The following is a 13918-nucleotide window of genomic DNA, read 5'->3' as shown; positions in this document are numbered from 1 at the left end:
AATTGTTTATTTCAAGACACTATCTATTACACTTAAATATCTAATAAGAATAATTTGTCCAATAAAATTATTTGTTGAAAACGACCGTTTTTCCTGAATTGCTAAGTCAGAGCTCATCAGCTGTTTTAAGCTATCGAATATTTAACCATTAATCGCATACATTCATATTAAAAGTATATAAATATGATAAGGCAACGGTAATTTATCCGTTTTGAATCACATCAACCATTCTCAACCCACAAAGTGTCAATAGAAAACTTTTCGTTCCTTATCAACATTGAGCCGTTAGATTCATTCGGTATTAATGATTGTTTAATGTTTCTCTAATAGTACCGTTGGTGATATTAAAATTGAATTAGACGAAAATGGGTTGAGTTATCTTCTATCGAAACGCTGAGGGCTATGTTGTAATTGCATGTGAATGGATGTAAATAAAACATGTTAGACCATAGCTTCTAAATGTTATTTCATCTATTGTGTACTTTGAATATCAATTACTCTTTAACGCCTTAGAAAATTGGGTTATTTTAAATATACTTATTGTGACAAACAAATCCTATCCTTTTATAAAGTAATAAAATAGATCGTTACTAATTGTTATAGATAGAAAAGTGTGTGTTCTTTGTTACCCTTTTATGGTTCAATTACTGAACGGATTTAGATGAAATTTGGTATACCGCCAAATGGTTTTTGATCCATCGCCCCATGAAAGCTTCCAGTGCCCACCGGAAGCGGTTATAGGTCACTTACGGGAAGACCGTGTTGGATTATTAAAAGAAAGACGTTCTTTTAAATGATAATGCTTACCAATAAAATCTATAATGCAGTTTAGTTGATACTTACTACTGCGAAAGAATACCTAGGTAAGAATGATCAACCTATAATATTTGTAGAGTTCTAAATCGTACTTACCTGTCTGCTACCCGATAGTTTTTCCAAATTGTATACCATTATACAGGGGCATTATTTACACGTCCATAAGTTAAAAATCAAATCAATAATAGGTATTTTATATATTTTTTATTGCTTTGAATGACATGACGAGCTTGCCGTTCGTATTGCGAGCGATACGACCGCCCATAAACAGTATAAACACCATCCAACACCTTGAATTACAAAGTATTGTTTTCAACTGCGCTCGCCATGCTGAGACATGAGATGTTAAGTCTCATTATGTGCAGTAGTCACACTGGCTAAAATGTTCTTCAAAAGGGAACACAACAGTGACTACACGCTGCTGCTTGGCGGCAGAAATAGACATTATGATAGTTACTATCCAGGCAGACTCTCGCGTATGAGCGACCGACCAGTAAGTATATACAAGTTGGCAGTAAAAAATTGGCAAGAATTATATTTTTCCAGTCCAAATACATACATTTTACCTGCTACCAATCTTACCCAATATCTTTGAATCAGATCTAAGATATGGTCAGCGCTAATTTCATTATTATGTCGCATCTTTTTAATGTCGGTTATTCATCGCGATAATCGTATATTTACAAATTTATTTCATTACGATATCCCATATCTATACACTTACCTTAATTAGGCTTGTTTAGGCAGGATTTAATTATTAGATTTTTGATTGTGACGTAATTATTTTCATAGTGAATAATTGGTTGCATTATTATTGTTTTTAAATGCACAAAGGGTAATCAAGAGTTGAGTATGTAGTTAACTAATTATTGAAATTATCCATCATTGTCAGGCGAAAGTTGCGCAGTTTATGTAATACTTAGTACTTATCTATATATTGTACCTCCTAGTTTGGATGGAGTTACGTAAAGTATTAGTATGATATTAAGGCGATCCCCTGACTAATTTTTCGTCCGTTTTCGTTCCGTTAGCGTGACGTTTTGCTGAGGCTAGCTAATAGAACAACTAAATTAGTCAAGTGTACTAATTTCAAAAGTTTAAAATTATAAAAATGGAATATTATGATTGTAGTACACTTCTTCTTCAAGTGTCTCTTCATTATTGAAGGTTAGCTGACAAATTCTTGTATTCCTTGCCAGGCGGAATAGATGTTCAACTCAGATGATACCGGTCCATACATGTATACATGTCTACTACACTTACCACAGAAAAATTGGATACTAGTATACATTCTGTTAATATACTTGCATATATTTTTTTTTATTGCATTGAATGACGAGATCAGCTTCCGGTTCGCCTGATGGTAAGCGATACGACCGCCCATAAACAGTAGAAAAACCCTTTAATACTTTGAATTACAAAGTATTGTTTTGTATTCAACTGCGCTCGACATCCTGAGATATGAGATGTTATGTCTTATTATGTATGTCCAGTAGTTACTACTAAATGGAATACTTTTATTTGTCTGCTACAAAATAATGCTCATGACCCATGATATTTACCATGAGACCGATGAAAATTTTATGTCATCTATCCAACAAGATATTTGGAGGGAATTAATAGCTATGTCTATTAAACAGATGGGAAAAAATTACTCAAAGAGATTTTGTGAAACGCTTTGATATAGCGCTCTACTTTTATAGAGCGCTTGCGGGTTTCTTTGTTTTTTTTCTTGACTAATGATTCGACAAAGGGGAAAGTCTTTATTATCGAGTAATGGGGTATACAGTGTCGCTATCCATTGTTAGAATTGGGTTTGTCAATGGTGAGGGGGTTCCGCTATTTGATACGTAATCCCTCACCACTGACAGTGTTTCTATATATTGAGTGTAAGTGTTTCGAATTGTGTTTATTAATATGTGGTGTAGCGACACTGTAATGTTTCGAGTTGGGTGGATGGGGGCGAGCAGGGTCCGCTATTTGATACGTTGCCCAATCGCCCAAGTGCTTGCGGGTTTAAAAATGAATGTATACTTATATAAAATATATTTACTGCACTTATGTACCAAACTCTTATTTAATGTAAGGAACGTCTCGGCTCAAGATTATAATTATTTATTTAATTTCTTTTAGCGTAGTTATCAGTCTATAAATGCATGTCTGTGACGTGTACCTATGCGCATCATACAATTACGAATTAATGTTTATATTTTTTACCTGTTCCATGTCACGTTTTCGTTGAGGTTTTATTAAAGGCATTTAAAATATACAAAAAAAAAGTTCGGAACAAGCATGTTAATTTTAAAAATATTATTAAGAAAAAGAAAGCTGCATTAATCTTAAATTCATATTGTTCTAGGAAAAGACTTAAACGCGAACGGAGTCGCGTGCAGAAGCTACAAATACATAAAACGTGTATTTTTTTGCAGAATAAAAACAAACGTGTCATATCAACACAAGCTTTACCACTTGCCATGACCACCAAAAGGATTTTAATTATACATTATGCGTATTATACTTTGCTCTTGAAAAGATATTTGGGCGTATTCTCGTATAGTTCTTGGCAATCTCGCTAATCGCTTTAAACGGTTTAACGTGGCCGCCCGTATTAAGTCAGTTAAACTGTAATTTAACAGTACGTAGTTTTTATCGTTAGTAGATAACAGTGCGTTGTGCGTCGTTAGTAGATAACAGTGCGTTTCACGACATCAAAGAGCTTAGCGTTTAATAGGTGCATTGTATATCTGCTGATTGGATATCTGCTGATTTTTTATGATATAGGCCGGCAACGGTGTCACTTCAGCGTTTTTTCGCAGGGTAAGTGGAACAGTTATGTCGGTTTCACCGGTCCCATGGCCCATTGTCGACACTCGGGAGTATAGCATTAGACCTAGTCCCTAACCTTATATATGCCCTATATCTGCTTACCAACGAAAACCCGCGGTGGCCTCCTTAAGTTCATACGGGACGGCCCCGGGGGTATCTTGTAGCACTGAGATATGTTCTCGGTTCCGTCACCTCACCTAATGTATCTCTACCGCTTATAAACATAAGAATTGCGAATGGGGATTATGAAGAGGATGATTGTATTTGACAGTATTGGACCTCTGGCAAATCTCCGAATGCACATAAATTTCGTGAGATACTGAGATACTAAGACTGGTTGACAATACGGAAACATAATATACCTAAATTTCATGAACCAAACTAAGGGGATTCATAGAAAATGTGATATCTTATCAGTATTAAAGACACTAGGTAGATTTTGTTGTAAATGAAATAAGCAAATAAATAAAAACAATTTAATTCCTTCCTTTGTCATACCCAATCAATTGAATTAATAAAATTATGAAACGCAGTGAGCCTCGTCGCTTGCACCCGTGCGACTCGGTCAGTGGTTTCAAGCGGAAATATTATGCAAGACAAGTAATAAATTATTATAACATTATTATGTGATGTTGAACAATTAAAATCCAAATTTCACGAAACGTGTGTTCCTCATCGCTAGCACCCATGCGAATCAGACAGACGTTTCAATAAATTTTATATATAATATAATAGTATTCATTAACATTGTCAAAGTTGTGTAAATATATGCTAACGTTGAAATAAGGTATATCATAAAATCTATATGAACATGTCATTTAAATATTTGGCTAACAAGAAATCTATCATGTCTTAATTCTAATTATTGCTATAATATTGCAGAAAGTTAGAAAAATGTTCAATAGAGATTTATCTAACCCGTTGTTTAAAAGGAAGTCGGAAATAGTCGATAGTCGTTTCGATAAAATCTTAAAACTAAAATAAAATGTAATTACAATGCTCGATGGTTTTCTTTTTTTTCACACATAACACAGCTGATAAGCATATCATTACTATAAAAGAAATTAATACTCATTCTTAAGTACAAACCAAGGGTTTTGGCATAGAAATGTCACATTAATTATAATGTATCACAAATATTTGGCAAATCAGGATTTTAGGAACTACTCAAACATATAACATGCGTCTTAATTAACATTACAACTAGGCAATCTTAATACTAATGAAAATGATAACTTTGGTCGTTGTGCCATTTTTTTAAGGATTTCAGGGTTTTACTATTTTTTTCGTGTTTTTTTTTTATTTTTTATATACCCCTTGCAGGTGCTGTCGCCATTTATATTGTCGGTGTCAGTTGATCGCGTGGCGTAGATGTCGCAAACTGGAGAAAAAAATAATACATATATAAATATGTTATCCATATTCCATTGACGTATATTCTATAGACACGTACGTCCATATAAACTATCTGTTCAAAATCTGGAGTTACTAAAGTTCGCTTCAGCGCTATACCATCAACCGTCGTCTAACCAAACTTTAAACGTGCAGTGCTATAGCGCTTTATAGAGTATAAGTTGTATGGCAACCAATACCGGATTGCAGTACACTTCAGTTGAACACAATGAGTGTTCGGAACGCCAGATCTAGTACGCAGTACATATACCTATATATCGATGATGTTATTTTTTTGTACGGCTGAAAGTGGGTGCACCTCTTAGGGTATTAAAGGCGTGAGTGAGAGTGTACATGACTTAATTTTTATATTTTCCAAAGTATAGAACTTGAATGCAAAATTGGTAGTGTGATCCTGAATATTATCCCTACTCTTTTTAAGTACTCTCTATGGTTTAAATTAATTATTATTTTATTATTTACTACAAAATCTGCTTATATTAATCTTATACTCACACGTGATGAACATTAATTAGTTTTCTTGGCATCCTTCGTCTCTTCCTTGGGCTGTCCTTTGCCGAGGAGCTTGGCCAGCGAGTCCCAAATGCCTCCGAGGAACAATGCGCAGAACAGATTCTCGAACGGCACGAAGGGGTCATGGATACCCAGCAAAATGGAAGAAAGCTGTGGAATAAAATAAGAAGAAAATTACCCAGAACTGAGGTAACAACCATACCAACATGCATGTCGAAGTGCAAACCTTCTTCTTTATTTGAAGTCGGTTAAAAGTCATAGTTCGTTTATGAAATTATATATAATTTCATTATTTATCACGGATTTTAATATATGTGGTATAATTGGAATGTGAATTGGTTATAATATTTTGGTTTGGTTCACATTAGGTGAGGGGGACGAGGTTCCGCTATTTGATAAGTAATTTGTCCCCCTGCACTTTGCATACTAAAATGCGATATCCAAGCTACTATTAATAATTAGGGTTTTTTCTATCTGCATTATTTTATTCATAAGGGCTGCCTGGCTGGCGTAGTTTGTATTACAAGTGCGCTAGGACTATCACGCTGAAGTCTTGGGTTTTCAACTCAGTATGAAACTGGAAACTAAAACTGTGGCCTATAAATGGAGTCACTATCACACGAAACGTAATATAGGTGTCGAAATGTGGGTGTCTTACAACTCTCCTTACTCCTAAAAAGGGAAAAGGCATGACGCTATATATATATATTATTTCTTATATTATAATTGATAGTTGTTATAATATATTTAACAACCTAACAGAATATGTTTCACACAATAATACATTTGACGCTTTCAAGCATCTACTGAGTACAGTACGTTAGTAATTCTATTATCTCTATTGATCTGGTTACATCTAAAAATAAAATATACACGGATACTTATAATTATTGCGACCGTCAACACACATGACTACGTATTCAATAACGTTTCCAGAATATTTGTCTAAATAAATGTATATAACGAAAAAGTTTTTACGAAATATTGTATCTTTCTTTTTGTTAGTTTTAATACATTCATTCTCGCAAATCTATATACTAATATATAAAGCTGCAGAGTTTGTTTGAACGGAACGACACCATCAAAAGTACGCTTTTTTAACACTGGATAATCTGTTTACGGAATTCTGCCGGACTCGCTGGTATAAACCGTCCTATCGACTATCACTCCTTAATATCGAAGGTCGCAGGGTGCGCAAGTGCATGCAACCGCAACCCTCGCAGGACCATCAAAAGTACCTAGCTTGTTATTTAACTCGTCTGGCAGGTAATATATTGAAGGAATATGTACCTTAAAGTACACGAAGAAGATGACAATGCCGAAGTAGACGAGAGCGTGCGGCGCGGAGATGAGGTCGGTCTTCTTGTCCAACACGAATATAACGGACGCGACCAGGGACGCCTTGGTGTAGCTGGAAAGATGAATAAAAATAGTTATATGATTAGACATTCATTTTCATCAGCCGCAGGATGTCCACTGCTGAACATTACTTAGATATATTTTGTAAACATTATCAAATCTAAGTATTATATGAGGAACATAAATATTTGCTACTACTGCTTGCAATTGTAAACGAAATATGCCATATACCTATTATAAAGTAGAATATTCTGTAATTGTTGAGCCTATGACGGCCTCTATATTTATGAAATATATTAATGTTTGCTGCTTCAGCTATAAACTTGTCATGGTTATTCTGAAACAATCGCTTTAGCAGAATTATTTGTAAGCTGAAATGTCAGCGGAATTTTGGCATCCTGAAATATTTTAAATTGTATTTTTAAGAAAAGCATTATGTGTTTAGTCTTTCAGTTGCTTAACGGCAATACAAAGAAGTCAACAACACATCAATAGTTATCTGAGACCTAAAAATATTTGGCGTTTTGCCGGACATGTCGGTTCCGAGTCGAAAAGATTTTTTAAAACAATCAATATTTCCACAAACTCTGACATAATACAAATTTTTGAATGTCTCGGCGCTTGCGATTACATGGCACTTTGCCAGATACGTCAACCGCCAGATTTTTACCAGAAAAATTAATGCAGGTGCGTTTGATATCATTAATCTTTGTGTGCACGAAATTCTCGTAAAATGTCTTCAATGTTGAGATAACGCCTTTATTGCCTCACGTTTTGGATTATATTGTGGTTAAACTCGTCAAAGGCGTTCAACACTTCATGTTTTATTCCATATTATAAATTCAATTAACTTGTGAAAAATAGGGATTACGAGCTTGTAAAGGAGTGTTCAGTTATTAGGGGAAAATGGAGCTACGAAACGTGGTTCCGAATTCATACTATTGACTTTAAAGGCTAATTAGCTTAAGGCTAAGGCTAAGGCTAATAAGCTTTTCTGTTACTTTTGAACCTAGTTTCAATATTTCGAAATAAAGTGACGTTTATTCAATTAGCTTCACAACCTTCGATATAATTATAAATGCTAAGTTTTCTTTATACTCACAAGCTCGGCTGCATGGTCTCCATGGCGGTGGGAGTCCAAGCGCCGCGGATCAGCCGCTCGACCAACTTGGTGAATCCGGCACCGTTACCCTTTAGGGTACCTGGAACGGAAAATATTTTTTTAAGTCATGGGAGGATTTATATTAAAACGTTGGAGGGTTTAAGGAATGGCGAATGGGGCCCCCGCCGAGAGCCTCGCGCTTGCAGGGGGCATAAAGGAAATTCATGACCCTTCTTCGGCAATTGGTTAAAAAGCCCTCGTAAACCTTCGAGCTTCGCATTAACTAAGGCTGCTACTGCTTAAATCCTCTTTTAAATTTTGTAAGCGCTAGCGGTGCGTTTAATACCTTATCTAAAGTCATTGGTACAGAACTATGGCATTCCCTATATTCAAGTTGCATAAAATAGGTACTAATTTTTTTCATGAGAATGCCTGTTTGCATAAACGTAAACATTAGACAATTAACGGTTTATTTTCCAACGAATATGTATATAAGATGTATAGGATATTCTACCATCTTCAAGACCCCTTGGATACGTTTGACCATCTGTCGACTTAATAGGCTAGTAAAAAACAAGATAACTTACCAACAATGATCATAATAACGTAAGCGTTAGGATAGAGCTTGGCGGCGTGGCTGACTCCGTCGTACACTTTCTTGGCGCGATAGATCTCTTTCATGGCAGATGCGACAACTTTGACTGGTAGAAACTTCGCTACCTTATACCCCACGTCGAATGGTGTGTAGAATACTATGTACCTGTACAAATATTATAGTTACGATAAATCTAATAGCATCTATGTAAAGTTAAAATATATTAGTATATTGTTTATGTTATTAATCAATCTACGCATCCCATTTTTCTAGTAATTATTCATTTTAGTCTTAATAATAAAAAGTTGTCACGAATTATTATATGTATAAACAGACTGCGTCCGCACGCCGCTTGGGCCTCTCATCGGAAATCAGCGCTGCAGTACTAACGTGGTACAGCTGCATACAACTGAATGAGAGGTGCCGTTGCTGGTATTTTTTTTTTATTGTAAGTAATCTTAAGAAAACATAAATACTTATTATATAACCGTTCCCTTTTTGTTTTCTGTTTTAATGTCAGCAATAAATATATCTTTCTTTCTTTAAAATTGTCGAGGTATCGAACATTGGTCTTTTAGTTTACATTTAATATCGTAATTCGCCGTATCCGTAGCAAAATGTACGAGGAGTTAAGCATACACTATTTCTGCTATCAATACACTCTGGGCCATTGAACTCTGAACGAAATGTAAACAAAGCTATGATGAAATTTCAAAGCGAAAAATATCCTGTGCCAATTTTACAACGTACCGAGCCGTCACCCTATGCTGTTTTATGTTTATGCATAAACAATTCCACCCATGAAGAAACTGCGGATTGGACCCTTGCACCGTGATACATTTATTGTATTGACGCGATACTGAAGACATAAAGTTCCTCAGTTCCTCATATCCACGATAGGTACTATTAGAACTTTCGGAAGGATTGGACTTGTGTGTAAATAAGAAATTTGAAGGTTCCGTGCGTTTAGTCATAGCAGGTAACTCTACGTTATGCAATTAAATTTAAATTATTAAACTAAACGGCCATAGCCCAGGTGGTTGTGAAACGGACTGAAGAGACGAATGTCTGCAGGTTCGGAACCCAAGAGCACACACCTTTGACTTATCTAAAATGATGTGAGTATTCTTCGTGAATTATCGCTTGCTTTAACGATGAACGAAAACATCTGCATACGTGAAAAGTTCTCTATAAGAATTTTGAGTTTATGTGAAATCTACCAATCCGCACTAGGCCAGCGTGGTGGACTAAGGCCTAATCCGTCTCAGTAGTAGGGGAAGCCTGTGCCCATCAATGGGACAGTAAATAATACAGGGCTGCTATTATTAAACTAAGTTGTCAGAATCTTCATGATACATGGATCCATTACCAGGTAACAGTTCCGATGACGAGTTGCGGCGTGTTCTTGAGCGGCGCCAGTATCGGCTCTCCCAGCAGGCCGTTGACCACCATGCCGCCCGCGAAGATCACCAGCATCGTGGACAGCCAGCACGACAGAGGGTGCTTGCGGGAGAAAGCTTGAGCGCCTGTTAATACATAAATCTTGTGAAATTACCGTTCATAAGAGACTCAACTGCCTTAGAACGATAATTGCAATAAAAGCAGTGTATAAAACAGATTGGGGTCAATTGAAACTATTTTGAGAAAACATTTTGGTATGACGTCAATAAAGATCCAATCTGGCGGTAGAGGTCTTTTATGAATGCTAGTCATTTAGATCAGTGTTCTCAGCGTTGTTAAAATCCAGATACACGTCTCGTCTGTAGGTATCACTACATAGTATAAAACAGTCTTATAAACTTATACATAGTATAAGTCGCTTTCTCTGTCCCTATGTGTGCTTAAATCTTTAAAACTACGCAGAGGATTTTGATGCGGTATTTTTTAATAGATAGAGTGATTCAAGAGGAAGGTTTATATCTATACATATCTTCTATCTATCTTCTATACTTATAATAAATCTGTAGAGGTCAATTCTGTACATGAAATATATTTCCAAAATAACTATCAGGGGGTGATTAGGGATCGATACTGATGCCAAAAATGCAATTAGTAAAATTTTTGTCTGTCTGTCTGTCTGCCTTTCTGTCTGTCTGTCTGTCTGTCTGTCTGTCTGTCTGTCTGTCTGTATAACCGTTATAGAAACAAAAACTACTCGACGGAATTTAACGAAACTTGGTACAATTATTTGTCATACTCCTGTGCTGGTTATAGTATACTTTTCATCACGCTACAATTAATAGGAGCAGAGCAGTGAAGGGAAATGTTGGGAAAACGGGAGAAGTTACTCAATTTTTTAAGCTTCCGTCGCGTGTGCAACCTTAATGGTTAAAGCTACGTAGAAATCATGTATGACGGAAATGTTCTCCTTAAAATTATGTAAAAAATATCCCACGACAGCATATGTCTATCTTTTATGGTTGACTCACAATAACACGTGTAACTCCCGATAGCTTAGCAGTTCGAAGCTTTCTCATTATATTTGTCTACTCTTACATTTATAACACTCTCAGTCATCCCTAATTAAAAAAGTTAACATTATTAAATATTCCTTAAAAAAGATTCATAGAAATCGGTATAGAAACACCAAAGTAATACATGAAATACGCTAATAATAAGCCATCACGCGTGAATACTGAATCATGCTATAAGCTTCCTTCGATTTCACCAGGATCCCATCATCAGACCCTGACAGGACAATCGGACCACCTGCATACCACCATACTTAAAAAAACATCCCGACAAATTGAGCACCTCCTCCATTTTTGAAGTCCGAAATCCACGCGGGCGAAGCTGCGAGCGGAAGCTAGTCTATAATAATAACATCCATTATAGTCAGCATTGCACCCGTGCGAAGCCGGGGCGGATCGCTAGTCCACTATAAATGAAACTTAATGTTCTGATTGTAAGTATATCAATAAAAAATGCATTATAACGATAGATTTTGGCGATGCAGTTTTAAATTGTCTATGTATCGCCGCTCGAGCAATGATTCGTGTTCATAATTTATATCCTTTACCACCTCACTTATTATCCACAAAACTGAAATCAGCATTCAAGAAATGATAACGTCAGGGAATTGCTATGACTGTATTTATTATGAGGCTATCAAATCATTTTTATATTTATCTAAATTTTAATAAGACGTTACGTTGCGCAGTGCCGAATTTATATTTTTTCTAAGTATTGCCACTTAGTTTTTATCGCCCTGTATGCAAATCGCCTATTGCAACAACTTCGCTTCCTAGACCGCGGCCTATAGGGCCTATTGATAAATATGGCACCTACGTTTCGTGTATAGAGACTTACAGCCGTTTTCAATAAACGATCCAATCTCAATCTACAATCCGATTTCGAGAATGAACCATTCAAAATAACTAATTTGTAAGCATGTCAAAAAACCTGGTTCTAATTGGCTCATTTTTGAGATAGCTCGAAAAAAGCGATCGGGTTCGATTTTTGAAAACGGCGGTTACATTGTCGCCGCCATTTTCAAAATTTAAATCTTATCACAATCCTAACCTTTTAGCGCCAAGTCAGTAGTCGCAACCATCTGCCCGTAGGATTTCCTTATTAAAAATGATTTATTTTGCAATTCAACTGCAATTTATAACCCACCACTTATTGTAATGGCATAAGAGCGGAGCGCAGTCAGTCTAAAAATACCTATCTAAGTAGGTGATTATGCATGTTAATATCCTTGCCTACCTATAGCAATATAAATAATACTAAGTAGGATTACCCAAAAAGATAGGAAACTAATGAAACTTTTCTGCGAGTGCTCGACGCTATGTTCCACGAAAAGTTCTAGCCACGTGGTTATTTAATTGTGACTTGTGGGTGTCACTTTCTGTCCTGACTGTCATCGATATTTATTTTCTTAGAAGCGTAGCTGTAAGTGGCATGTGTTTATGTGGTCTGTGTTCGATAAAATTTTAAACTAATTAACTTTCAGTAAAAGTACCTACACTACCTATATAATAAGTACCAACACGTAAAATATAGTGGCTTCTTGCTTGTATACAGTTCGTCAACAGGCACATTCGAGCAGTTTAATGATTAATTACAAATGCCTGAAAACGTTATAAGACTGATTTACACTCTTCACGAAGCAACTTTTCGTCTTGTAATTAATGAATGCAAAGGTAACAAAACAGTAATTATTTTCTGCTATAAAAAAATACCTCAAAAATATTAAATTCATTTTTTGTATTTAATATTTATATTAAGGATTGTGATTTAAAATTTCAACATGAGCTCATGTGGCTCGTTGGTCTAGGGGTATGATTCTCGCTTCGGGTGCGAGAGGTCCCGGGTTCAAATCCCGGACGAGCCCGAATGTATATTTTTTTCGAATACTTCTTTTATGCCATCTCTATATACGTGGAGAGGATAATTTTACCATTGCCTACCACTTGAAAACTTTTCTAGAATGAATATTGTAATTCTCTTTTTAGGATCAGCGCCATCTATACAAATATGGCAGAAACGCTTGGTGAAATATCTTATCAACAACCACGAACAGTTTCTATATTATGAAATCCAGCTGTAATAATATAACCTCACGAAAATGGTATTTTTTATTAAACACAAAATATTTGTGAAATTCAGCTAAATAATTAGCACCTATCATGTCGTTCAGTGTGTGATAACACAGATAACGTGATAAGTTATATACATATATGTCACAATGCAGCGTTTATCTTCGATCTACATAATGCAGAATACAATACCTAAAGACCATTTACTTCTGAAAATAGCATCAAATAAGTGGGCTTAATAATTTTTGACGATAGAATTGCGATATTTTTAATTTCCAATAGCAATAGGTATTATTACCACAGTGGTTGATGGTGCCGCAGGGAACAATCTATTTTTAAACTGTAATAGGTGTCTTTATTTTAGCACATTTCGAGCTACAAATTACCTTTCGCCGTGATTTATTAAATACAGGATGCGGAAGTGTGACGTCCGTGGACATTTTTGGCGGGTGTCATTTAAAAATAAATTATAAATACACTCACCGGCTCCCAAATCTTCCCTGACTGCAAGAGCGCATAATAGAGAATGTGCTATGTCGAAATACGGGTACATTTTCAACTTAATGACCTGGTTGGCCAGGTCCAAAAATGCTTCGGGATCCATCGTGTTGGTTTTTAAGAATATCGACGGATTTTTAAATAATTTATGGCACAACTAAACACCGACAATAACTGTATACGGTGACGCGCGTCCGCGACTATCCGCGGGCGATGTAGCCGCGAGACTGGGATGCGGACACTTGGACCGAGCCG

The 13918-nt window shown here is 35.9% G+C and overlaps 1 protein-coding gene and 1 non-coding gene across 2 annotated transcripts; one reads left to right on the top strand and one right to left on the bottom strand.

The window, feature by feature from the left end:
- Nucleotides 1–4104: 4104 nt before the first annotated feature.
- LOC115447573 (trimeric intracellular cation channel type 1B.1) lies at nt 4105–13907 on the bottom strand. Its single transcript, XM_030174714.2, has 7 exons — nt 13649–13907; nt 9994–10150; nt 8617–8789; nt 8030–8129; nt 6859–6979; nt 5551–5718; nt 4105–5023 (listed from the first exon to the last, which is right to left on the bottom strand). Exons 1-6 carry the CDS (start codon nt 13767–13769, stop codon nt 5563–5565), a joined length of 828 nt encoding a protein of 275 aa, XP_030030574.1. The 5' UTR covers nt 13770–13907; the 3' UTR covers nt 4105–5023; nt 5551–5562.
- On the top strand, nt 12889–12960 carry Trnap-cgg. Its single transcript has one exon. It is a non-coding gene; the product is annotated as a tRNA-Pro (tRNA).
- Nucleotides 13908–13918: the final 11 nt, after the last annotated feature.

The sequence above is a fragment of the Manduca sexta genome, chromosome 16 (assembly GCF_014839805.1).
Source record: "Manduca sexta isolate Smith_Timp_Sample1 chromosome 16, JHU_Msex_v1.0, whole genome shotgun sequence".
In the NCBI taxonomy this organism is placed as follows: domain Eukaryota; kingdom Metazoa; phylum Arthropoda; class Insecta; order Lepidoptera; family Sphingidae; genus Manduca; species Manduca sexta.
Note: the sequence above shows the minus strand (reverse complement) of the source record. Positions and strands in the feature narration are given on the sequence as shown.

Excerpts from the sequence above, each read along its gene's own strand:
- LOC115447573 (XM_030174714.2), bottom strand. The coding sequence starts at position 13,769 with ATGGATCCCGAAGCATTTTTGGACCTGGCCAACCAGGTCATTAAGTTG. Across the intron at positions 10,151-13,648 it reads CAGGGAAGATTTGGGAGCCG|GCGCTCAAGCTTTCTCCCGC; the intron begins GTGAGTGTATTT and ends ATGTATTAACAG. Across the intron at positions 6,980-8,029 it reads GAGACCATGCAGCCGAGCTT|CTACACCAAGGCGTCCCTGG; the intron begins GTGAGTATAAAG and ends TCATCTTTCCAG.